Source organism: Cygnus atratus, chromosome Z (assembly GCF_013377495.2).
Source record: "Cygnus atratus isolate AKBS03 ecotype Queensland, Australia chromosome Z, CAtr_DNAZoo_HiC_assembly, whole genome shotgun sequence".
In the NCBI taxonomy this organism is placed as follows: domain Eukaryota; kingdom Metazoa; phylum Chordata; class Aves; order Anseriformes; family Anatidae; genus Cygnus; species Cygnus atratus.
In genome coordinates, this window is record NC_066396.1 from 20,741,979 (window position 1) to 20,768,868 (window position 26,890).

Here is a 26,890-nt window from a genome sequence, read left to right on the forward strand (position 1 = left end):
TACCAACAGCTTTTTTTAATATATATTTTCATATCCTGTTTCCTTTCCAGTGAAAACACTGACAGAAGAACCTAGTACTGATTTCCTGCAAAAATCATTAAGAGCATCTCCATCAGTTACTATACCCTTGTACTTGTATTTATGCAGTTCTTAATCACTTAAACTCTTACTGCCTAATGTCAGTATTTGATCAGATGCTACTTAATGACATGCCATAAGAAGCCTAACGCATCCAAAATTTTCAGCCATATCTGTGGCTCCATAACTACTTATGAGGAATCCGTAGTAGAACAAATAAAAAATAGGTCTCTTATCAGTTTACCTAAATCTGACATACTGCTATCTTACCCCCCACGGCAAAATTTTCAGAATTAAAAGCTGAAACACACTATTTAATGAACCTGCAGACTCCAGCCCTAATAAAACAAAGTCCACCATCCAAGACAGCGTACTTTCCATAAAGAATTAAAAACAACATATTGACTAAACATTAGCTATATTACTCAGCATTAGACTTTCGCCACTAAAATTCTGTATCAGTTTTCTCATTCTTTTACCCAGATTTGCTATCAGATGCAATCCTACGTTCTCTTGAATAAGAAAAGTGTATTTGGTACTCTTTTAGTCTTCCACTTCTGCCAGAATGAGCAAGAAATTTCTCTATGCAGCCTTGGCTATCCAAAGTTCCCCCAAAAAGCAATGAATTTGAAAATGACAGCCCCTAAAAAAATATTGTTTAAAAATCCTACCTCTTTTAATTTCTTCTAGAAAGGACTTCACATACATGTATCAGTTTCCTCTCTTTTAAAGAGATGTAAGCATTCTTTTATGTTACATAATTATGTCAGTAAAATCACGAGAGTCAGGCACCCAAACAAACTCATGAATAGGGACTTACTTCACCTAAATTCACCTGTTTATCATTAAACTTGTCAACTCCTTTTACAGACAGCAGAATGCAACACCCATTTCTCAAGTATGACACACATTGAAAGATAAGATAAATCCAGTCTACCTGGACTTGTGCAAAGCATTTGACACCATCCCCCATGATATCCCTCTCTCAATTGGAGAGAAATAGATTTAATGGATAGAACACTCAGTGGGTAAGGAATTGGCTGGATAGACACACTAAGAATTGTGGTCAATGGCTCAATGTCCAGGTGGAGATCAGTAACGAGTGGTGTTCCTCAGGGAGTCAGTATCAGGACCAGCACTATACAACATCTTTGCCAGTGACATGGACAGTGGGATCAAGTGCACCGTCACCAAGTTTGCCGAAGACACCAAGCAGTCAAAAACGATGGAGGGAAAGGATGCCTGGACAGGCTTGAGAGGTGGGCCCATGTGAACCTCATGACATTCAACAAGGCCAAGTAGATAGTGGATCTGGGTCCGGGCAATCCCAAGCACAAATACAGGCTGGGTGGAGAAGGGATTTAGAGCAGCCCTGAGGAGAAGGACTTGGGAGTGTTGGTTGACATGAAGTTGAATATGAGCTGGCAACGTGCACTTGCAGCCCAGAAAGCCAACTGTACCCTGAGATGCATCAAAAGAAGCATGGCCAGCAGGTGGAAGGAGGGAGGTGATTTTGCACCTCTGCTCTGCTCTCAAGAGACAATACCTGGAGTTCTGCATTCAGCTCTGGGGCCCCAGCAAAACAAGGACTCATTGGAGTGAGTCCAGAAACAGTGTCATGAAGATGATCAGAGGGCTGGAGCACCTCTCCTGTGAAGACAGGCTGAGGGAGTTGGGGTGGTTCAGCCTGGAGAAGAGAAGGCTTTCCAGGGAAACAGTACAGCAGCCATCCAGTACCTAAAAAAGGGCCTACAGGAAAGCTGGGGAGGGACTCTTTGTCAGGGAGTGGAGTGACAGGACAAGGGGGAATGGCTTTAAACTAACAGAGGGTTGGCTTAGATTAGATCTAAGGAAGACATTATTTACACAGAAGGTGGTGAGACACTGGCACAGGTTGTCCAAAGCTGTGGATGCCGCATCCCTGGAAGTGTTCAAGGCCAGGTGGGATGGAGCTTTGAGCAACCTGGTCTGGTGGGAGGTGTCCCTGCCCATGGCAGGGGAGGTTGGAACTGGGTGGTCTTTGAGGTCCCTTCCAGACTAAACTGTTCTGTGATTAGCTGCAAACAATGGAAGCTAATATTCCAAGAGTGACTAACATCAGAGGATCAGACCAGAAACAGAGATATGCAAACCAAAAGATTTTTCAGATGACTGATCATTACCTTAGGAGCTGGAGTCAGCTGTGTTTGTCGAAGGAAAGAAAGCAATGTAACAAACATCAAGAAAGAGGAATGTTGAGCGAAGTCCCAGCTCCCCTCCCAAGAAAGGAAGATTAATACTTTCTTACCTCTTTTAGGAAATGATTGAGCAGAGCTTTCACAGCTGTAGAATCAGTAGGAAGTAATAGGTCAGGAAAAAAGTTATGGTCAAGGTGATGCTGGAGGAAAAGGGATTGCTCTGTTGGGGCAAAACTTAGCATAGCTAAAGAATAAATACAAAACCAAACCAAAATATAAAATAAAAGAAAACCTTTAAACTCAAGATTCTGGTTCTTGTCTAAAAATCCTAACAGTAACATGACACCTAATTTCATTACAGTATAAGTTTTAGTACTGTCCAAATCTAATTTTTGTACATTGTCCAAATCTAATGACAAATTAGCTCCTCTTTACATATGAACTTACAAGTGGATATTTAAGATAATGCTCTTAGATGACAAACATGAATTTATCATCCTTAAATAGGAAGAAAAAGCAACTAAACCAACAACATCTACCTTTGAGTCTTCCACCTGCTGTGTTTAAAAAGGGTGCCTGCTAAGACTTAATTTAGTGAGCCTCTTCAGTAAACAGCCACTGAGATAAGCCAAAGAATGTCTGGCCTCACAGTTCAAGGGAAATAAACCTAATAGATCTCAGGTTGTTCAGTCTTGGCAACATCAAGACACTGAAGGGTTTTAATACAGCAGTAAAAGTTAAATTCCTGAGAACATTAATATGAAAACTGAAGTTTCTATTGACTATAGCTTAGGGAGATAAAGTGTTGTGTTTTTTTCTTAGACAGTGAATCAAGGTCAGTCTTCTCTCAGCTAGCTTTCAAGCAGCCTTCTACACAAGTGCAGTTGACCCACAGAAATGTGTCATATCTTCAACTTCTACTACTGGAAACTAATGAGTGAACACTAATTGCTGTTTAAAACAGGCTAAAGATGGCTATATGAGTAGTAGGAGTGGAACAGTGGGGAAACCATTCAATGTGACACTAGAAGGCTTATCAGCAAGCAGTGAGATTACTTCCTACCTCTCCTCTGCAGTTATGAGCAAATGGCAGGTGACTTAGAGTTGGCTTCCTCATTTTTAAGCAAGACACTTTCCTAATAGCTGTTCTTATGCTTCATGCATTACTGTTGTAACCAAATGATTATACAAGTAGTCTAGTCAGTCTAAGATAACTGCAGATAAGCATAAACAGCAAGCCATCACAAATTTATGAAGTTACATCACCTTCAGAGACCTAGAACAAAAGGTAAGAAGTGGCCTCAGACTACTTTTAATATTAATATTTTCTTAATATCAAACAAGAACAAAGTTATTTTGTATCACTTTTGTTTAAACAATGATTACTGATATGAACTCCAAGTATGAAGGCAGATCATGGAAACAAACGCTGTTCATCAAAAGCACTATACCTGAGAAATACTGCAGTCTGCTAAGTTAGCAACCTCACAATATACATCTTAACGCTTATTGACTGGTTAGGGGGTTAGCAAAGAGAAAATGCTCACTGTTTCATTCCACAATAATCACCTTGCTGCTTATTAGAATTTCAGACATAATTGTTGAGATGTCAGCTATCTTCTCTACTGCATAAGCTTTGTGACATTCAGTTAGGTACGAAATATTGTTCTTTAGAACTCTAATGGATAACCTGAAACTATCACTAAGTAAATACCTGAAAACATTAATGCTTTAATAGCTCAGAGATGCTGTCACAATCAAGGTATACACAGTGCAGTAGGTTTCATAATGTAAAACAAATGAAATCATTAAACTAAGAAATGTAAGGCTTCAGATTTTTCTCATAAAATGTGTTCTATTGGACTGGCATCCAATTTTGTCCAGCAATATTTAGTAAGAGTTATGGAAAATAGTTAAAGGACTGGGTTGATTAACAGACTAGGTCTGCAATAGCGAAATCCATGGAACTTCAACAGGAGTTGGGTCAAGCTATAATGCATCATAAGAATTAAAATTAAGAATGAGTCTTTACAGTTTTCTGAAATAAACCTTACATATTAAGAACACTAGGCTAGCGTACACATTATCAAAAAATCCAGTGTTTCATACTTATTCAATTCTGTACAGAATATGAATTTCTCAAGCTACGCGTGAACAAAGGCAAACTAGTTTACATAAGAGATTCATTTTCAGGAAAAAATGCTGCTCACTAACAACAACATTACACAAATACATTTAGACCTTGAAATGGTCAAACTACAGCAAGTGTACCTTATCACCCATGTAAATTAATCATCAAGTTTTTTAAAAAATACAAAATATTTTTAAAGTGTTTTACAAAAATACTGATATTGGTTCACATTCCTAACTCCTCAATACTTTCCTCTTCTTTTGACCTTTTTTTTTTTTAAACAGTCTCAATAGTATCCCCAGTACTTTTTTTTTTTAATGAGTTAATTACATGCTGCTTAGGCTCCTTTTGCATGAGATCGATTGATATGTTCTGACTCAGTTCGATGATGTATTATAAACCGTTCACATCCGAAAACTTCTGGTTCTGTGAAATGGTTGAAAAGGCTTTTTTAAGGCCCACATCAGAATTGGTGGTTTCTGTTTAGATTTTTCATGAAATAGTACTGCTTCAGTTTCAGGGGTAGGAAATCGTTCTCTGTACACTTCAGGGTAAGATTTCTGAAACTAGAAAAACACATTAATTTAAAATGAAAAATTCATTCACACTTGGCATATTAAACAATGTCACCTCCATTTACAGAGCAAGAAAATTCCTCTATCAGACTCTCTATACGGAAAATTAACTGATATTTTCCAATATGGCTTGATTCATTACAGTACCTCTATTCAAAACAATTAAACAGCAGTAACTGCCCAAGATTATCTACTATTTTAAGCCTCAATATTTCTCTTGCATACTTTACACCTAAGTCTTGATAAAGAAATTTTAAAAATTCTGTAAAGACTGAGGAACTATTTACTTGTTTGAGCTTCTTCTTCTTGTCTTTCACAGATATTTCTTTGTTCATTGCTATTTCTTCCAATAAAGCTGCCAGTGGTTCTTGAGAGCCAGTAGCCCTTTGGTATTCAAACTCATCTGTGCTGATTTGGTGACAAAAAGATGAAGCAGGAAAAGTTGCATCAGTGTCAGCTCCAGTGTATTTTATCTGTAAAAAGAGGGAAAAGAGCTGTTTTCTGCAACAAATTTGCAAAAACCGGCCTAATCAATTTGTCCATCATTTACGGACTATTAAAGTCATTTTGGTCATTAAAGTCATATATGGCCATTAAAGTCATTAAATGTTATTCACAGACATTAAATGGAAAAGGAGAAAAGACAATAAATTCTACTTATCTCCTGCACTATTTGAGCGAGTGCTAGCAAGTCAAAAAAACAAGATACAACGGAAGTCCACGTAACTCTGAAAAAGTTACAAATAACTAACTATTTCATTAAGAAAACTTGGAAGGCTGAACTAAAAAGCAGATTTAAACAAAAAATATGGTATCAGGAAAAAGAAATAAAGTTATAAAAAAGTTGAGCAAGTATGGATGGCTCTGGAAGATTGGGATTCCATTCCTGGAGAAGATGATGCAGACCAAGACCACCAAGATGGGAACATATTTAAGAGTTCTTGTCTTTTAGTCAGAGTCATTCAGGATCAGCATAGTTTCATTTAAATATGTTGTTATGATTGAGTATCAGCAGTCTGAATTAATTAGCTCTTCAAATGCTAGCAGAGAGAGAACAAAGCGTTAGATCTGTCTTGTTGATCTGTAAGATCAACTGAAGACCAGAAAGCGTAAGCACAGAAGCACAAAGTTTTTTTTTATTTTTTCTACTTGACACCTACTTGGACTCTTTGGATATGTACAACATGTTCCTCTATAGACGACTTCAAGGAAGAAGGAACATTTAAGATCTCTTGATAATTGTCCATGAGAAAAGATACTAGTTTAGCAGCAAGCAGTTCATCCAAGTCCATTTCATCTTTAGAGCAAAGAATGCAACGGGAAAATGCCTGAACCATCTGGAAAAAAACATCATTATTGTATATTTTTCTGTTTATAGAGAAAAATAGGTTGTTTTAAAAAAAGAGATCTTTTTAAAAAAGGTTAACAGCACTATACTTACCATGCTTCCAATGCATCAGTAAAAAAAGAGCATTATGTACTGAGATGCTGAGTGGACTGAAAATGGCTCTTGCCCCATAAACATAATCTAACTCTTGATTTTTGGCATACAATGGCTGAATTCCATTTTATTCTCAAGACTTCATCAAATAGGCATTCCACGTGGCTTTTCCATTTAGATAGGGCAACGATATTTTCAAGATTTTAACACAGCAATTGAATAGAAGTTGCACACCAGAAGGAAGACTTGATGCCATTATTTTCAAATCCAAACTTCACATCCAGCTTACTACATGTAATCTCATACCAAAGGGTTCAGTTACAAGTCTTCTGGCTATGCACCAGTCACTTAACCTTTTAAGCACAGCCAGCACACAAGTTGTTCTGTCTTGTGTCATAGATGACACCACTAAATTAAAACTTAATACAAAGTACTTGTAAAGGATTGTAAAGGATTCACTTCTAAAAATAACATTTAGATTATAATGTAATTATTTTAATCAAATACAATTTAAAGTTGATTAAATTATAACTTTTGCAGTAAATAATTTAATTATTTTAATCAAATACCATTCATTATTAAACTCTTAATTGCTATGAAGCAAATTTGGATTTATGAATGCTACTATAGGATTTTTAAGGACTGGCTCTCCAGCCAAGTTTTATTGTCCTACTCCATGCAGAAGACTTGAAAGTTAGCCAGAAAGACTAGAAAAACTATTCATCAAATAAGCAAGCTGTATTTTGTACATGCTCTCTAGTAAGAATGTTTTATCTGTGCTTTTTCAAAAGCCTTGTCCAACTTTTTGCCTTTCACTATACTTACCAAGGTTCTGGTCCTCACTGATTCAGAAAGAGGTGGCAAATCTTGGTTAAAGCTAATTCTTGCCATCATCCTCACTAACAGCTGTAGTTTCCTCCGATTTTCTGGTGGCAGCAGGAGACAAGATATTTGAAGAGCTTCTACAGCCTTGCTGTGTTTTTGCAACAGACCTGGTTTATCAGGATCAGGAAATATGGCAACATTTCTCAATTATGATTTTCCATAAAATTTAATACAGCACTTTCAAATCCATCTCTAAATTCCTTCCCCACATATTCACAACTCCACTCCCCAAAGAGTCTAGAAATATATTCCTAGAACTGGACTCACTTCACACTACTCACTTTAAGTATTCACAAGACTACATTCCGATACACTAGAAAATATTAATTATCATAACCCAAAGCTGTAGATACTAGCAGATATGAGCTACAATATTTTAGTTCATCCTTTGCTTATTTATGACACTGACATCTGAATATGGCTGAGATATATGCACAGATGTAGCAACTGTATAAAAATAGCTGTCTGGTGCAACAACCTGTGAACCCAAACAAAACATGTGCTCATACTTCATTAACACCAATGATGATACATCCCCCAGACCTTTATAAGTTAAATTTGTGTTCTAATTCTACTTAAACTCTTGAGAAAAACATAGAATGTAAGCACACAAGATAAATTTGAAGATTGGATACATATAGTAAAATCTGGAGGTAGTTTATGCACCTATAAATAGGTTTTAGCTTCAAAATATCATCCTCTTTTGGGTTTCTAAGGCTCATTCCAAGGCTCAGTGAAAGAAGCATCTACTAGACATTTGCTTAAATAGAACTAGTATCGGATTAGAACAGCTGTCAGGAGAAAAACATCTGATTGACTGTGTGGTTCCACACTGATGGCTAGCTAAGCTCCACCACATGGCTCTCTCACTCCCCCTCCTCAAAGGAAGAGGAAGAGAAAATACAATGGAAAGATAAGACTTGAAATAAGGACAGGAAGATCACTTATGAATTACTGTCACAGGCAAAACATACTCAGCATAAGGAAGATTAATGCAATTTATTGCCTACTACTAACAGACTAGAGCAGTGAGAACTAAAAGCAAACCAAAAACATTTTCCTGCCCTTCTATCCATTCTCCTCTATGTCCTTCCCCTAAGCAGTCCAGAGGAATGGTGGCTGCAGTCAGTCCCTGATGCTTCTCCTCCACCACTCCCTCACAGTCACTCTTTGCCCCTGCTCCACTTGGGGTCCCTCCCACAGGATGCTGTCCCTCCCAAACTGAGCCTGCGGGGGCTGCCCACAGGCAGCAGCTCCTCAAGAACTGATCCCACATGGCTCTGTGCCATGGGGTCCATCCCCCAGGAGCAAACTGCTCCAGCATGGGTCCCCCATGGACGGCAGCTCCTCCCAGACCCCCTGCTCCTGCGTGGGCTCCTCTCCACGGGCTGCAGCTCCGGCCCGGGGCCTGCTCCTGCGGGGGCTCTCCATGGGCCGCAGCCTCCTCCAGGCCACATCCACCTGCTCCAGCGGGGGCTCCTCCATGGGGGGGCTGCAGCGTGGAGATCTGCTCCGTGTGGGACCCATGGGCTGCAGGGGGACAGCCTGCTCCACCAGGGGCCTCTCCACAGGCCACAGGGGAACTGCTGCAGTGTGCCTGGAGCACCTCCTGCCCTCCTGCTGCACTCACCTGGGGGGCTGCAGGGCTGGTTATCACTCCTTTGTCCCAGCTGCTGTTGTGCAGCAGTTGTTTTTTTTCTCAACTGCAGCATTTGTTTTTTATTTCTTGCACATAGATTTATGACTGAGAATTATCGCTGGTTTTGAAAGTCATGCTACATTAAAAAGTACAGTCACAGATACAGACCTGTTTCTCCATGATTTGTATATGCACAGGTTGCTAAGCAAATACTGCTTCAGAGGCAGCACTCAGTACTAGCAAGCCACCACCGACACTTATACAGGAGTACTGTGCAGTATGCATTATCCTTTACATCCACCTAAAGCTTCATAACGGTCTGTACTTTGCCTTACTGCTAAGTGAAGACTGTATTATACATTAGGCAGAACCCCAAACTCTCCTCTTTCTCTCAGCTGAGCTCAGAAAGAATACCCCTCCTCCCCCAACCAAGAAACCCAGGTCTAGTCTCAGAAGAAATAATGCAAGTGATTAGAGATAACCTTGTTAGCAAAATAAGTCATGTATTTTCATCTTTTACTTCATAGAATGGTTTGGGTTTGAAGAGACCATTAAGATCACCCAGTTCCAACCTGCCATGGGCAGGGACACCTCCATTCACACCAGGTTGCTCAAGGCCCCTTCCAGCCTGGCCTTGAACACTTCCAGGGATGCGGCATCCACAGCTTCTTGGGCAATCTATGCCAGTGCCTCACCACCCTCACAGTAAAGAATCTCTTCCTTAGATCTAATCTGAGCCAACCCTCTGTTAGTTTAAAGCCATTCCCCCTTGTCCTGTCACTCCACTCCCTGACAAAGAGTCCCTCCCCGGCTTTCCTGTAGGCCCTTTTTTAGGTACTGGATGGCTGCTGTACTGTTTCCCTGGAAAGCCTTCTCTTCTCCAGGCTGAACCACCCCAACTCCCTCAGCCTGTCTTCACAGGAGAGGTGCTCCAGCCCTCTGATCATCTTCATGACCCTGCTTCTGGACTCACTCCAATGAGTCCATGTCCTTGTTTTGCTGGGGCCTCAGAGCTCAACACAGTACTCTAGGTAGGGTCTCACAAGAGCAGAGGAACGGGGACAATGTCCTCCTTCCCCCTGCTGTCCACGGTTCTTTTGATGCAGCCCAGAAAGCCATCTGTACCCTGGGCTGCAAGTAGACATTGCTAGCTCATGTTCATTTTTCCTATCAACCAATAACCCCAAGCCCTTCTCAGGGCTGCTCTCAACCCATTTTCTATCCAGCCTGTATTTGTGCTTGAGATTGCCTGGACCTGATGCAGGATCTTGCACTTGGCCTCGTTGAACCTCATGAGGTTCTCACATGCCCACCTCTCAAGTCTGTCCAGGTCCCTATGAATGACGTCCCTTTCCTCCAGCATGTTGACCGCACCACACAACTTCGTGTCATTGGCAAACCTGCTTAGGATACCCTCAATCCCACCGTCCGCATCACTGACAAAGATAATATCAGTCCCATCACAGACCCCTGAGGAACACCATTTGTCATTGGTCTCCACTTGAATATCAAGCTGTTGAGCAGAACTCAAAGTGTGACCATCCAGCCAATTCTTTTTATCCACAGTGTTCCATCTGTCAAATGCATCTCTCCCCCATTTGGAGGCAAGGATGTTGTGTAAGACAGTACCAAATTCTTTGCACAAGTCCAGGTAAATGACATCAGTTGCTCTTCCCTATCCACCAATGCTGTAATCCTGTCACAGAAGGTCACCAAATTTATTAGACATGATTTGCTGTTGCTGACATGAAGCCATGCTGGCTCTCCAGTGACCTCTGTTCTCAGTGTGCCTTAGCACATTTTCCAGGAGGATCTACTCCATGATCTTGCCTGGCACAGAGGCGAGACTGACAGGCCTGTAGTTCCAATTCCCTGAGTCTTCTTATTTTTCCCTTTTTAAAAATGGGAGTTATGTTTTGCCTTTTCCAATCCCTGAGAACTCCACCAGACTGCCACGACTTCTCAAATATGACGGACAGAGGCTTAGCCACTACACCCACCAGTTCCCTCAGATGCATCTCATCAGATCCCATGCACTTGTGCACCTTTAAGTTCCTTAGCTCATCCTGAACATGAACTTCTCCTACAGTGGGCAGTTCTTCATTTCCCCAGTCCCTGCCTTTGAATTCTGTGACTTGGATAGTGTGGCTAGATAACCTGTAAGCAAAGACTGAGGCAAAGAAGTCATTCAGTACCTCAGTATTCTCCATATCACAGGTAACCACGTCCCATGTAACCCAGTCTCCTGTTTCCTTCTTGAGAGTGCCCACATTTTCACTAGTCTTCCTTTCCTGACATACCTATAGATGCTTTTCTTGTTAGCTTTGACAGCCCTGGCCAGATTTAATATCACTGCTTCATCTTTCCTAACCTTATCCCTGTCTGCTCAGATAATACCTCCTGGACTCTGTCCTTGCTTCCACCCTCTGTAAGCTTTCTTTCTGTGTTTAAGTTTGGCCAGGAGCTCCTTCTTCATCCATACAGGCTTCCTAGCATTTTTGCCTGACTTCCTCTGTGTTGGGATGCATTATTCCTGAGTTTGGAGGAGGTGATTCTTAACTATTAACCAGTTTTCTCGTGCCCCTCTTCCCAGTGCTTTATCCAACAGTACTCAAGCAAGTAGATCCCTGTAGAGGCCAAAGTCTGCTCTCCTGAAGTCCAGGGTTGTAGGCTCTCTGCGTACTCCTCACTGCCCTAAGGACTTTGAACTCCAACATTTCATGGTCATAGCAGCCTAAGCTGCCTTTGATCATTGCATTCCCACAAGTCCCTCCCTGTTGGTGAGAACAAGGTCCAGCATAGCACCTCTCCTCACTAGCTCCTCTATCACTTGGAGAAGGAAGCTGTCATCAACATATTCCAGGGACATCCTGGATCATTGAAGCCCTGTCGTGTTGCGCCTCCAACAGATAAGTTTTTAAAGTTCCCCATGAGGCCCTGGCCTTTTGCATGTGAGGCTGCTCTTGTCTGTCTATAGAGGGCCTCATCCACTTTTTCTTCCTTGTCAGGTGGCCTGTAGCAGACACCCACTATAACATCACCTGTCCCTGCCCTCCCTTTAATCCTGACCCACAAATTCTCTGCAGATCCTTATCCATCCCCAGGAAGAGCTCCATGAGCTCCAGCTGGTCACTGACAGAGGATAACACCCCCTCCTCATCTCCCCTGCCTGTCCTTCCTAAAGAGTCTGTATCCTTCCATTCCAACACTCCAGTCATGGGAGCCATAACACCACATCTCCGATGCCAATAAGATCACAGCCCAGCTGTGCACACCTCCAGTGCATCTTATTTACTGCCCATACTATGTGCATTTTGTAGAATCAAACGGCTTTGTTTGGAAGGGACCTCAAAGATCACCAAGTTTCAACTCTCCTGCCATAGGGAGGGATACCACCCACTAGATCAGGTTGCCCAGGGCCTCATCTAACCTGGCCTTGAACACCTTCAGGGATGGGGCATCCACAACCTCCCCAGGCAACCTGTTCTAGTACCTCACCACCCTCTGAGGGAAGAATTTCCTCTTAACCTCTAATCTAAATCTCTCCTCTTTTAGTTTAAAATGATTCTCCCTTGTCCTGTCATTATCTGATTGAGCAAAGAGTTGATCTCCATCTTTTTTACAAGTCCCTTCAAACTGAAAAATTTCAGAGAGGTCACCCTGGAACCTTCACTTCTGTAGGCTGAACACCCCCAGCTCTCTCAGTGTTTATTTGTAGGAGAGGTTCTCCAGCCCTCTGATCATCTTTGTGGCCCTCCTCTGGACCCACTCTAAAAGTGCGTCTAACACTCATCCTTCTTGTGCTGGGGGCTCCAGAACATGCATTTGTATAGAGGCATTTAAGTTGGGCCCCTTATTTGCGTTCTTACTGCTAATTCCAAGCAGTTTTGAGTGCAAAAAGGAAAGTTAGGCTCCATGACAGGAAGCCAAGTTGTCTTCTTGACCTCCCTCTATCGGCTAAATAAACCTAAACAAAGCAAACAAAGTAGGCTAGAAAGAATTAAGGATATTACCAAGAGTATCCATTGTCTAAGATGAAAGTCAAAGAAAAGAAACTGCATTCAATTTGAAGCGAGATTGTCAACTAGGTACTAACAAAGTATTAAAATACTAAATTCTAAAAAGCAAACCATTTTAACAGTAACTGACAAGTCTCTGTACTTATTGAAAGAGTGGTATATAACCTTAGCAATTAGTCAATGTACTTATTCTGAATTCTTTTTTCAACACCAAAGTTCATTAAATGCAATGTTATCCCCCGATTACTATAAAAGCTCAGAAAAAATGGCATGCTACAAAGTATGTTTACTTTTGAACGCAGAATTTGTTCTTTCCTGAAACACAAACATAAAATGTAATCTAATATTTTCATACTTACTGTATCTCAGGGGGCTTAGGGTGTTAATTCAAAAGAATATATTTTTGTTAAATCCAGGACCACTTACCTAACACACAGACAAAAATATCAAAAAAATTAAATGTAAGAAGCGGTTCTTTCATCTGGCCAAAGTAGTCCAATATAGTTTTGAAGACATCTCTTTCAAATCCTGAATATGTAGGCTGCTTCAAATCTGAGCAGCTTGGCCCTAAAAAAACAAAGAGAAAAAGACAGTTAATTTGCAGTTACCAACCTGGTCGGTATTTTCTATTCCAGACCATATAAATGCAAATTCTATCAGAAAAACAAAACAAAAGCTTAGACAAACTATTCAAAATAACTTTTTCCATATATTTCCAATAGATCTAGTGAAAGTACACAAAAAAAATATGAGTAGGTATGAAATAACATGACTAGAATCTTTATACATTTCATGGAAATAAACTGCATTGTCAGGAGAAAATACACTCAATATTCTTTTCCAGCTTTGCTTTCAAGGCCAGGATCAGAGAAAATATTGAATGTGAATATAAATTATATATGATGAAGTGGTAAAGGAACAGTCAGTTCAGTTGATTTTTTAATGGGCTTTTAATATTTTTCCGTTTTACTTACAATTTTCCCATTTACTTACAATTTGCTAGGCATTTCATTGCTGACAATATCCAGTGAGGTAGGTCCTCTGCATAGGGGAAAAGCACAGATAAATGAAAAGGTTAAATAAATCTGAGACACTTGTTAAACAAATTCTAAGATAATAGTGAAACTGAAAATTCATTAAGTTATTTCTATAAGTAGATTGATTGCAAAACCATATTATTCATGAATATACAAATATCTTCATCATACAATTTGAATTGGATCTATACTATGGAACTTTCAGTACTCAGTATCAGTTACACTACTGCTTGTACAGCTCAATCAGCAAAACCAATCACATAGCAAATCCTTACTGTGCCTTGTAAAAAGTTAGCCAAGTGCCTTCAAACCGCACCTTCACTGCTGCATTACAATAAATTGCTTATTTAGCACTGAAGACAATGAATAGCACTCGCACATTCAGTTCTGTCATTTCTGACAAGGGGAAGGTAGTATCTTGAAGTGCTCCAATTGTTTGGAAAATGGACTTGTATATGCTCTAGAGTCATTTACTTCCACAAACCAAGTCAGATTCCTACGTGATACGTCACTTCGCTACAGATCTTGTGGAAAACAAGGTGGTAATATTTTCAGTAACCTATCACAGCAGAAGTGCTTTCATCTCTCCCTGATAAGCAAAGTAGTTTTAAACTTGGTACTAGTTTCAAAACATGTTGACTGAAAGCTCAAAAATGAAAAGTTCTAAGCTCCTGTGTGTATTTTGATGCTTTCTCAGTTTTTACTAAGTATTGCCTTCATGTAGACACTCCAATTCAGGTTAGACTTCATACACTCCATACAAGGTTAGAGTTCTTCAGCCTAACTTGACAAAGCCAGCTTCAGATGAAAAATATCCCTACCCTTGAAAGTGAAAACTCACTGCTCTTTCATCTTCTTTCAATGCTGATGCGGTGGTTTCACACTGGTAAGTAGCTAAGCTAACCACATGGCTCTCTAACTCCCCCTCCTCAAAGGAAAAGGAGGAAAAAATACAATGGAAAAGGGATCAAGGGTTGAAATAAGGACAGGGAGATTGCTCATGGATTACCATCACAGGCAAAACAGACTCAGATTAAGGGATATTAATGTAATTTATTGTCTATTGCTAATAACAGACTAGAGCAGTGAAAAGTCAAAAACACTTTTCTCCCCATCCACTCACCTTTTCGTACCTCTTCCCCCCCAAACACACACACAGTGGGGCAGGGGAACAGGGGCAACAGTCCTGCTTTGTCTCTGCCGCTCCTTGCCCCTGACTCTCCTTCTGCTCCACCATGGGGTCCCTCACAAGGCATGCTGTCCTACCCAGACTGATCCGATGTGGGCTTCCCACAAGCAGCAGCTCTTAAAGAACCGTTTCAATATGGGTTGCGCCACAGGGTCCATCTTTCAGTAATGGACTACTACATCGGTCCCCCATAGGCAGCCGCTCCCACTAGACCTCATGCTCCACCAAGGGCACCTCCATGGGCTGCAGTGTGGAAATCTCTTCCACTGTGGTACACCATGGTGGGCAGGAGGACAGCCTGCTCCACCGTGGGCCTCTCCACTACAGGCTGCCAGAGAAATTCTGCTACACCACTTGGAGCACCTACACCACCTCCTTGGTGTCTGTGGGGTTGTTTTGCTGGTTCTCACTCCACTCTCCAAGCTGCTGTAGCACAGCAGTTTGGTTTTTTTTTTTTTTCCTCTCCCTTTCCTAAATCTGTTCTCCCAGAGGCCCAATCAGTGTCACTCACTGGATCAGCTCTGGCCAGTAGCAGGAACCTTTTGGAGCCAGCTCTTGTCTAACATGGGGCAGCTGCTGGGCTGTGCTCTCACCGGACACCCTGGTAGCTCCTCTGCTACCAATGCATTGCCACATAAATCTAATACAATTACTAAAGCAGGGATATGTTCAGGAGTAAATACAGAAGAATAAACACTGATCCTTGTTATTTGGACAATAGCATAGTCAGTAAAAACTCTAGTATGTTTGTATGACCACATCTAAAGATGCTACATGTTAGTATAGATTAGAATTAATGTTGTTTCTTTCCTTAAACTAATAAACTACAATATAAAAAAGGTGAAAATTTCTAAAATACTCACTTGACTTGTCTTCTAAAGTGACGATGCCTTGCTTATTGACATTGTATGCATTTTGGACAATATGCTTTGAATTCACAAGCTTTGTGTCCAACACTTCATCCAGAGAATTCAAACCCAAGACCTTTTGTAGCCTGCAAAAATATATAAGCACATAGTATGTACATCATCTGATCTGAAAGAGGTAAACAAAGTATTACAATATATAGTTTTGAAAGGGTATTCTTTCCATTAATTGTCTTAGTCACAAACATGTAGAGGATAGAGAATTTAGACATCTATTCTCCAATCATTTAAACTTCTATCCTACTGCACCAGATCAGGTTTGTTACAGATATGGTGTGCCAAGCCTAGATAAAAAGAACACATTAGTAAAGACTCAACTGTGGTGTAAAAATAGCTAATGTATATTTTTGCAGGAGGAAAAAAAATATTCTAAATTAAAGCCCTCAATTTTGCATAAGATATTCATTCTGAAGAGTATAACAAATATCTCAAAGCCTTCTGTACTCAGATATTATGTTTCTTATATTAAGTATTATACTTGTCATTAAATGGTGTCATGGTATCATACCCATACAAGAGTGATTCAGTTTCATGAAAAGAAAAAGATTAACGAAAATGTGATTAAACAAAACAAGCCAACACAATAAAAGGACTTATATACTACAACAGGAAAGAAAAATTCTGAAGGTATTAAACAGTTTCCTTGTGGAAGTTATCTGCTGAATTTGATAGACAAATAACAGGTGGTATAGTTAGTCTAGCCACTGTGACTTTAATGGCATTAATGAAATGTCAGTGGATGAAATTACAAGTACTGCTAGAGAAGACAGACAAGACTATTGCATACTATACAGTCCTACTCTACAAATGCTCACCGTGACAAAGTCATGGACTTCCATATCTCTTCTATATTTGCTTGTGTTAACTCCCTGCGGAGAACAAGTTTGCATGCTGGTACTTCCCCTATAGCTATACTGTGACGCTTGTACCACATTTCAGAGTTCTAAAATCAGAAAAAAACACTTCTCATTAGCTGATGATTTTTCAAATATTAAACAGTATAACATTTGTGGTAGAGCATGTTTCCTATTACTAGTGATCTAGTTATTCTTAAGTTCTAGCAAAACCTCCAGAATGCAAGTATTTAGGTTTCATAGATGTGCAACATCTTTTCTCTTTTATATAACTTCTCCAAAGCTGAAAAATCACATCACTGACCATTAAAACTCATGTCAATAGCACCTAGTCCTTTCTTCAGAACCTGGCCCTGATTAAAACTAGTTCAAGTCACTTGTTTTCAACTACCATTCCACCATTATAAGAGGAATGTAAAAACAAGAATGAAAGCCTGTGTGACTACTTGTCCTTTACTCAGCAATCAGATCCCAGCCTGAAGCTTGAAGATTGTCATCAGTGTGTCAATGTGTACACATACAATACAAATTATGTCAGCAACATACCTTAAAGCAGTGCTCTGGATCATTCCCAGTTACTGTGCTTTGACTTGCATCACAACCATCCTAGATCACATTAACAGTATTCCTTGTGATTACAACTAAGCCACAAAATGCACTCCAGGAACACGCCTAATTACTCCAACCACTAGTCGTGTCATGAAGTGACAGACAAGAGCTAGTTTGAAAGAACACCCTCTGAAACTAATATCTGGCTTTCCATATCAGTATTTCAGTACCCAGGTCCGTGTCTATCAATTCACACGTAGACAATAAGTGCTCTGATTGATGCTGCAGCAATTTATGGTTTGCTTAAACCACTTTCAATTACCTTTCCACTTCACCCTTCTACTGGAAGGTACACCTTTTTTATAAGGCAGCCAGCAGAAGCAACCTTATTCCTTTGCCACAATTTCTTAGAGTCCTCTGTATTAACCAAATCTGCCAATGAATATGCTTTTGAGCTATGCCAGATTTCATGCTGTCACATCCAAGACAGATGTAGATTGGCAGACCTTTGCTAACTCTTATCAGGGCAATAATCCTTTTCAGGGAACAGACGTTTATTCAGGACCTCTAGACGTCCAGCAGAATGGTAGGAACTACTTTTCCAAACAGATCTCCAAGAAATCCAAAGCTAAAGCCCTACACTGAACAGCATTAATAAAAAGGCCAGAGTTATCAAAGATGTCCCAGCAGTTTACAAAAAGGATGTGAACACTCAATGTACACTGGAAGAAAAGTTCAGAGCTAAGGTAACTCAGGAGGCCTATACTTTTAGGATGTCAAATTAGTAAGAAGTGATACAATTTTATTTTACTTATAAAAGCAAATTTTTTTCCAATAACTTTGCAAAAGCTGGATCAAACCAAATGAATACAGAGTACAATGATTTTCCAAGCTCAAAAAAGGCTGACAACAAAGCTAGGGCAACTTCTCCTTAGCCACAATATACTCCTTATAAAAAAAAAAAAAAGGAAATTGAGTCACCAGCAACTTCACAGTAGCTAGAAAGGGATTAATACTGTATATATTCTGCTACATGAAGAATTTGAATAGGAGTTACATTGTAGGTGACATTAAAGGAACTATTTTGTCTTGTAGTATAACAGATGCTTAGATGTGTTACTGGAATTAGAGCACACTGAGAGGTAAACACATTGGCAAATGCAACCGTGCTGAATTTAGGATGCCAAGGACATTACAGTCTGTAGCAGAAAGAAAACGTAAAACCAACATCCTCAGCAAATACTTAAGAACAACTTTCACTTCACGTACATTTAAAATAAAAGCATTTTACATTTAAATCTATAACCAAATATTTTGTGTCACAATGAAGAAATCATTGGTTGAAATTGCTTTCCAGACATGCATATGTCTGAGGAAATGAAAAATGGATATCTTACCATTGTGACAGATTTCACCGGGATGTGTTCTTGGGAAACGCCAACCTTTGTTTCATTCCAGTCTGGAAATTTAATGACTTCCTTTCCAAATGAAGGTTTCTTTGGGTATGGCTTCAGAGGTGAGGAAGGAGGAAATCTGTAATTGGAGAACACTCTTAAAGCTTCTGAACTCCACACTGTTCAGTATTTATTAATGCAAAACCATGTACTAGACCTTCACATGTGTAAACACAGCAAAAGCCTTAGAGATGCACAATGCAACTTAGTTGCCTGAAGACAGGTGTTGAATAAAAGTTCAGACATCTTAAAATGTCTCATTTGGCCTCCCTGTGCTGCTCCAGAGTAGTTCAAGTCCCTTGTACAGCCCATGACATATCTGAAAGACTTGGGTGGACATTTGATATCCCAGCGTGTCTCAAATAACACCAGCTGCCTATACTCAACAACTGACCCTGGTCTTCACTAGAAGTTGTTGATTCTGCTGAAAAAGCTGTAGATAGATTTCCCTCATGTCATGTGCACTGCTAGCATGCGTGTCCTAAAGCAAGTAAGTAAAGGCCAGGCGGGATGGGGCTTTGTGCAACCTGGTCTAGTGGGAGGTATCCCTGCCCATGGCAGGGGGATTGAAATTAGATGGTCTTTAAAGTCCATTCCAACCCAAACCATTCTATGATAACTAAGTCATCTGATTAACACTTTGATTTAATTAGAATGCGTGCAAGTGTCTACACAAAGTTTTGTCCACATTACCATGTTCTTCTGTGTCTACATGCTTTCTATGCGAAGACCATATCCAGCAGTTCTGGAGTATTTTTCCAGCTGTTTGTGCAGGAAGCTCATTCACCATTAAAGGCAATTCAAGAAACGCCTTGAAATTGGCAGAAAAACCTAAGCTAGCTCTTGCAGATATTGGGGAAAAAAAAAAAAAAACTCCAAATCACATTAAACTCAGCCACATCTTCAACTTGACCAGAATTAAATTACCTGCAAAACTAGGCAAGAGCACATACAAAGGAATAAATGGCAACACATCAGAAAGAAAAATGTTTCATAACATTCTTCATAAGCAGATCTCATTTACCTGCACTTCTACGTTTTAGATCCTGAGTTTCCTTGTGCTTCAAGAAATTGCTTCTGCCTCCTTCATTCCCTTGATCAGAATGTAAAGGGTGCTTAAGGCAACAAGAGCCTGTACACCACTGCGTAGCACACATTCATATCCTAACAGAAAGCTTCCCACGCTCAAGAAATGCTCAAATTCTCTCTGAAGTTTAACCCCACCTCTCAAGGCAGTTCCAACATTCTATTAGTTTTCCAATTAGATTTGTCTTGTAGTTTTATTAGTCCAGTAGCAATATACTGCATGGGTCAAACTCTTTATGGTTTTGACTACGCAACACTGAGCCCATTTGCTATGTTCAACAAAGCTCTTCAAGAAAATCTCTGTATCACAGGGAGGTATCACAACAAACCCTGAGGGAGGGTAGGAAGCATCTTATGCCAATCCTGGAAATTTACTTTGTCTTTTAAAAGTACATTGCAGAAGATGTTCAGCTGCGTTAACTATTTTTTCAACAATTATTTGTTAGAGCTTAAGGCTGTAACATCTGTTGCCTTCTTCCTTTGCTTTACAGTATTCTCAGTAGTTTCCTCTTTCCCTTCAAGTTAAAATTAACTTCTAGCTTTGTCACTTTCTACCCCAATTCCTCAAAGAATCATCAGTAAAGGAACGAGTTCTTACAACCAGAAAAGTATGTGCATTCCTCCTTTTCAGGTATGACAGCAAGGTGCAGATAGAGCCAAGCTTTTGGACACCCAATGAAAAGCCTCTGGTTTTATGTTTAATAGAAGAACAATAGGTAAGAGCTAATACCTGGGGAGCATTCCAAGACTGACATGTTTTTCAACCAGCAATACTAGTTTTATAAGTCTAGAGAAGGAAGAAATAAAGCTACTTGTTTGAGTCTAGAGTAAAGGCAATGTCAACTAACCTTGAGTTGATGGTGTAACAAATGCCACAGATGAATTCCCAGAGGTTTACTAGCAGTGCACATGTACTGATCCTTTTGATTTTAATACAATTGCTTTGATTTCAAGAAATGTAAAGCCTGAAAGCTTCCAAAACTGTAACATATCATTCTTATAGACTACACTGAGCCAGTAGGTCAGACTCACAGACAGCCTTCACTTATTTTAGAAGCCATAATACTTTTCTCACTCACATCTAATAGTTTTCTAACATTCTCATGCAAACAAACATTTGGCAAAATCTGTTTTATGTTTTCTATGGAGTGAATAATAGAGGACAACTACAGTTACACAAGAAATTAAGGAAAGATTTAACTACCTTGTTTCCAATGACACAACTCTGCAGAGTACAATTGCAGTTACAGTCAATTACCATAGAAATTTATAGAAAAGATGTTGAGCACATCAAGCTTTAAAGAGTAAGGATTACCAACAGAACTGAAAGCTCCTTGCATTTCTACTTAGAACATGGTGAGACATGCATTTAAAAAATTAACATTGGGGATGTCCACCAGAGGGAGCTGCCAGGACATTTAATACATGAGTACAAGCATTCTGGAAGACTGATGTTTAGCTCCAAAAATAGGAAAAAAGCATGTTTTAATACTTAAACATACAAAGATCAAAAATATGAGTATCCTACATATTTTATTTATGCATCATGGGCAGTGGAGAAAAAGCTGGCTTCTATTCAAAATGCATGAAAGGTATACAAATTTATTTTAAAAATAAATAACTGTTCAGTTAGTGGCTTAGTTGCCTTTTGACGATAAAAAAGTTAAGGTAGTTATCACCAAAGAGCTCTCTTTATAGAGTTTAGTCTAATAGCAGAATATAAAATAAAATGAAAGGCATAGAGATAATTCACCCAACGCCTACAGCCAGCTCATAGAAGTCATGGCTGAAAATACAAAGGAGAAATGAACAAAATTTGAATAAGTCATGATTATATTACAAAAAAACACCACCAACCATTACACAGAATGTAGATATATAGCAAAATACAGCTGTACATATAAATATAAATTCAGAAAAAAAATTTTTTGACAAAAGGGAGTCAAAGTCTGGGAAGAAAGGAAACAATATTCAACATGTATAGCGCCATTTTTTTTTTTAAAGATAAAACACAACACCTCTGTGCAGATAAAGAACAGAGAGCAGGAGTAGGCTAGGAAGTACACCAAACCAGTAACAGACTTATCAGAATGGGTTCTATCAGTGACTAATCATTTTAATATTTCAGAACACACACTGCTTTTCTGTCATTCAAAGACTGGGGGATGGGAGAAGGAAAAGGAAGTGATGGTCAGCGAAAACCCTGAGTCTGTGTTTGCAGGACACCTTAATATTCAAAATGTCAGACTGCCACCTTTTCAATTTTGAATGAAAAGCTAGTAATGTCCAACACAAGTATGAGAATGTTCTGTTTGTGTCACACATTTATCAGTTTACAGAATCTGATATAGAACACTGGTAGGAAGAATAAAACACACTTCACACCAAAACATAAGCTATCAGTAGATGAAACCTATGCTGTGGTAAAAAGATCAAAGGAAGCCACCAGGTCTACAAAAGCTATATTTGCATCCCCCACACGGTACAACCCATAGGTTCACAGTAGTCTCTAAACTTTCTCCTCACAATGTACTTGTTCCTAATTTACTCAGGGTAGCAAAAACAAATAGGAACAGAGCCCTCAAAAGTTTCAGAAAAAATGGAAGGTACATTGTACTGCATGAGAAAAGATTTGCTCTGCACAGCTTGCATAAAGACCTAATCGTGGAAGGAGACATGCCAGAATACTAGCATAAACAGAATAAATAGGTAGTTCTTTTATTTCTTCACCTGCAAGCAGACTTATATTTGAATGTTTTAAGTTAAGGTTTTATTTGTACACTGCTTTCCCTGAGCTTCTTCCGATTTGAGGACAGTTTGAATGTTGGTGGCTAACCAACAGTCCTCACCTGGAGGATAAAATCCATAAGGAATATGGCTCCTATGTAGGATGGACTGGAGGACATTGAAAGGATTAGAGTGCATCTTCACAGATTATGCCATTACTTGGGAGCAAGTATTAGAAGTAACAGGAGACTGACAAGTCCAGTAAAGCAAAGCTTGTGAAAGCTCTCTGAGAAAATAAAAGCTAAAGCTCGAATTCATAAGATCCAAGATAAGCTTAGAATCAGTCTATCGCCCAGTACCAACATAAAACACCAGAGGACATCAATTATTATTCATTTATCCTACTGTTTCCACATCAAATGTGGCTTTAAATGAAAGTATTCCATTCTTCTTTTAAAGGATTGTTTGTACAACCAATAAGAATTGTTTGTACAAACAACCAAAGGATTGTTTGTACAAGCAACAACAGTTTGTATAACCAGCAACCTGTGCCCTCCCCTTACTCTCCTCTTCTCCTGTGTTTCTTCAAAACGCTGCTCCTTCCTCAGCGCTGCTGCTCAAATAGACACCTGAAATTATCCTTAGAACCAAGTTTGCAGTCTTTCTATTCCATTTCATGAACATAATCCCTAGAACCACCAAACCAGTACTCTGAGAGATGTGATATCAATCTCTGTTCTCTCACTCTCAGCATTTTTATGCTACTACCCTCTGATCATCTTCCCAGCAGAAGATGATCTGTAGCTTAAGAGAAGAGACAGCTGCTTTTCCATTTCTATTTAAACCAGCTAGAAGCCCACACCTTCACATTTAACCTTTGACTCCAGCTTGAAGTTCAGATCTAAGAGTCCCTACAGCTTGTTCTCTATACCTGTCTTCCAGCCTCAACTAGTCAATGATTACCTGCACCATCCCTCCTACAGGAGCCATAAACAGGTGGCCAGAAGAAAGTTTAAGAAGAGGACAACACACAATACTTAACAGAGTCCTCACCCAGCCTGCAGTCATTCTCAGCTCACAAACTTCATGAGCAGCGTATCATTTGTAGATACTTAGGAAGAGACTTTCTTGGATGAACTTGTCAAAATATTTTCCATTTACAAGTCACCGGGTCCTTAGAAGTTGAATGTCAAATTTCAGAATTTAACATTTCCCTTTATTATTGATTACATTGAATTCCCCTTTGTGGAGCTAAATGAACAATTTCATGAACAATGGCACAGCACAGCTGTACAGCAAAGCAAAAAAGCTTAGGCATCATTTTGCAAACAGATTAGTTGAGATCGCAAATCAAAACAAGGATCTGTCTTTACATGAAATGAAAGGCATGTTTTTCCATGTATTAGGTTAAAAGAAATAGGTATAAAAAATTCATTACAAAATATCAACACAAAAATTCTGTAAGAAGAGGACTAACAAGTAGAAGCGTATCATTATTGCTTACCTATTTTCCTTATAGGTCTGCATGAAGAGAGCTCCCACTACCTCAAAAGAATCATCACAACGTAAGTGACACACCCATGCTCAGGCTAATGCTAATTTTAACATTACTAAACAGGACAACATCAGAAGGTACAAATTTGGAACCTGCAACTTCTTAACACCCAAGCCTTAACTGAAGTCATAAGAGATCAGAGAACAGCCTCCAACGCTAAGCTTTCATCGCAAATAAAATTGTTTTCCTCTGTTGACAAACTACAAGTAACAAGGTTAAACAATCTCCTTTGAACATGAGCAAATAAAAATTTCTCAGTTTCAAAAAATATCTTATCTAAAGGATACATTGATGACCCAAGGCATACAAAAAAAACATTGTTATGAATAACTTTTAAATGCAGATGTCTTTCTCTTCTCTTAGAAGAAATGGAAACATAGCACAGAGTAGCAGTGGGTGGGGTTGGGTGCTTAGTGTCATCCTGACTTTCAGCAGCACCTTTTTCACACATGGTTTCAGTCACCAACAAACCTGATGTCTATCAACAGCAAACAGAAGTCACTACCTTCTAAAAGCTGCAAAAGCTTTTGCTAGTATTCATCAAATTGAAGTCAAGTTAAAAGTTCCCTAAAACTATTTAAAAAATAAAAATCAAACATTAAACCTGACCCTTATCATCACTGGAAAGATGAATGCCTTTAACAGGAAGGAAAAGGAAAAAAAAATTGATACCATTCCAACAGCATTTCACAAAATATTTGCAAGACTAATAAAAGTTATTAGTGTATTCATAAAACTTAAGTTTTGCAGGGTCATCATATATAGACTTACCTATACAAATGGCCATCATCTTGAAAGTCCTCTTTACCCCATCTTCCTTTAATATCTTCAATAACATGATTTTTCAGGAACTTTTTAAGCAGCTTAACCGTTTGACTGCGAGTCACTTCAGGGCCAAAGTTTTGATTGGAGCCGAGTAGTTCATGTAAACAGTCCACGGCCTCTGAGGCTTTGAAGCAACGCTCGTAGCTTTTGAAGCGGCACCGATGCTTCCGTAAGGGCATCGCGGCACGAAAGAGTTCAATTATCTCGTTCCACTGGGAAAGGGGAACAAAGGAAACCGTTACGGGGAATGTTGCACGGGAAACATTTTGGTTGTACGAAAGGAACTGAAAATTCAGACGGATGTGAATACAGAAGCGCATACTTTTGGATCACCTGTGCTGGCAAGCGCTCTGAAACGTGAAATTATGGTTTAAACAGTTGAGATGTGAGAACATAAGAAGGGGAACAGGGGAATCTACAGCCTTGTGCTACCTACAGCCGCAGCTAGGGCTTTGAATCCCCCCCTTAGGGCTTTAAGTCTCCTCCCGGCCGCTACCGGGAGACCCCCACACACACCCCTGGGCGGGGAGGTAGACCCCTCAGAGGCAACCCGGAGCCCGCAGCGGAGGGGCGGGCACCGAGTGGATCCCGGAGGGCACTCCCTCCCTCCCTCCCTCCCTCCCTCACTCACCAGCCGCGTGGCGCGGTAGGGCCCGGGGCCCACCAGCCGCGCCGACATGGGGGCGGCTGGGCCGGGCCGGACCGGGCCGGGCCGGGCAGCGCCGTCCCCAGGGAAACCACCGGCCGCACGCGCCGCGCCCGCCGACCGTTTGAATCCCGGCCTGCCGGGAGCCGCCTTTTCCCATTGGGCAGCCGCTGGTCCACGTGACCCACGCGCCACCGCCTCGGATTAGTGGAGGCCGACCCTGCCTTGCCCCGCCCCCTTGTATAGCCCGGTGAGGGGGCGGGGCTGGGCGTAACGGATCCGTCCCCACACACAGACACAGGGAGGGGAAATGGCGGTTGCTGGGCGAGGCGGCTTCTCACAGAGCCCGTCGGTGGGGCGGTTCGGCTTCCCGCGGGAGGCTTGTTTTTCTCAAAACGGGCATTAACTGCCGGTTTTCCTTTCTGTGGCTGAGCAGAAAATGGTTCAGGACAGGGGTCCAGGCGTTGGCTTGGCAATCGCTCAAACGGTAGCAATGGAAGATGGATTTATCCATCAGTTCATCTGTTTAATTAGCACCTTGATAAAGAATTGTGATGTACCACAGTCCTTTCACTAATTTACAGAAAAAGTGATAATTTCAGGACTCAGTTTCTCAGGAGTAGCTAGTAATATCAGCATTTCTCCTGCACCAAACCTAAGGAACACAACATCCCAACCCACTTCCCCTCATTATCTCTCAGTGTTCACTGTAAACTTAGTGGTTTAATTGAATGATGCACTCCACTTTCCACTGTAGTAATACAATTTTTAGGTAGGAAAAAATGTAACTGTCCAGGTGCACACTGCATGATTCTCACAGGCTACATCACAGAAATCTTTTCTATTGAAGCCACTCAGGTAACTGTACTACTATATGCAGCCTCTTACGATACACCCATACACCACACTGAAAGAACACATTTTCTTTCTTCAAATGCTTCATAACACAGAGAAAACTAAACCATTGTGCAAGAAACGTAGCAGGACTGTGAAGTAGTACTTGCTGACAGCCCACAGACTGATCAGCATCTCCAGTTTCTGCTCCTGCTTATTAAAACTTAATCTCAAATTGTGGAAGCAGTTGGCTGCTGCACAAG

General features: G+C 40.3%; 1 protein-coding gene across 1 annotated transcript; it reads right to left on the reverse strand.

Moving 5' to 3' along the window:
- Positions 1-2,647: 2,647 nt before the first annotated feature.
- On the reverse strand, positions 2,648-25,952 carry DEPDC1B (DEP domain containing 1B). The gene is made up of 11 exons (XM_035553531.2): positions 25,779-25,952; positions 25,094-25,359; positions 18,898-19,033; positions 16,913-17,040; positions 16,035-16,165; positions 13,939-13,986; positions 13,372-13,512; positions 7,228-7,394; positions 6,122-6,298; positions 5,249-5,434; positions 2,648-4,952 (listed from the first exon to the last, which is right to left on the reverse strand). Exons 1-11 carry the CDS (start codon positions 25,824-25,826, stop codon positions 4,791-4,793), a joined length of 1,590 nt encoding a protein of 529 aa, XP_035409424.1. The 5' UTR covers positions 25,827-25,952; the 3' UTR covers positions 2,648-4,790.
- Positions 25,953-26,890: the final 938 nt, after the last annotated feature.

Bases quoted from the DNA above. Each gene is read 5' to 3' on its own strand.
- DEPDC1B (XM_035553531.2), bottom strand. From the start codon at position 25,826: ATGTCGGCGCGGCTGGTGGGCCCCGGGCCCTACCGCGCCACGCGGCTG. The intron at 13,987-16,034 runs GTGAGTATTTTA...TCCCCTATGCAG, and splicing joins CACTTTAGAAGACAAGTCAA to AGGACCTACCTCACTGGATA. The intron at 5,435-6,121 runs GTAGGTGTCAAG...CTCTTTTTACAG, and splicing joins TACATATCCAAAGAGTCCAA to ATAAAATACACTGGAGCTGA.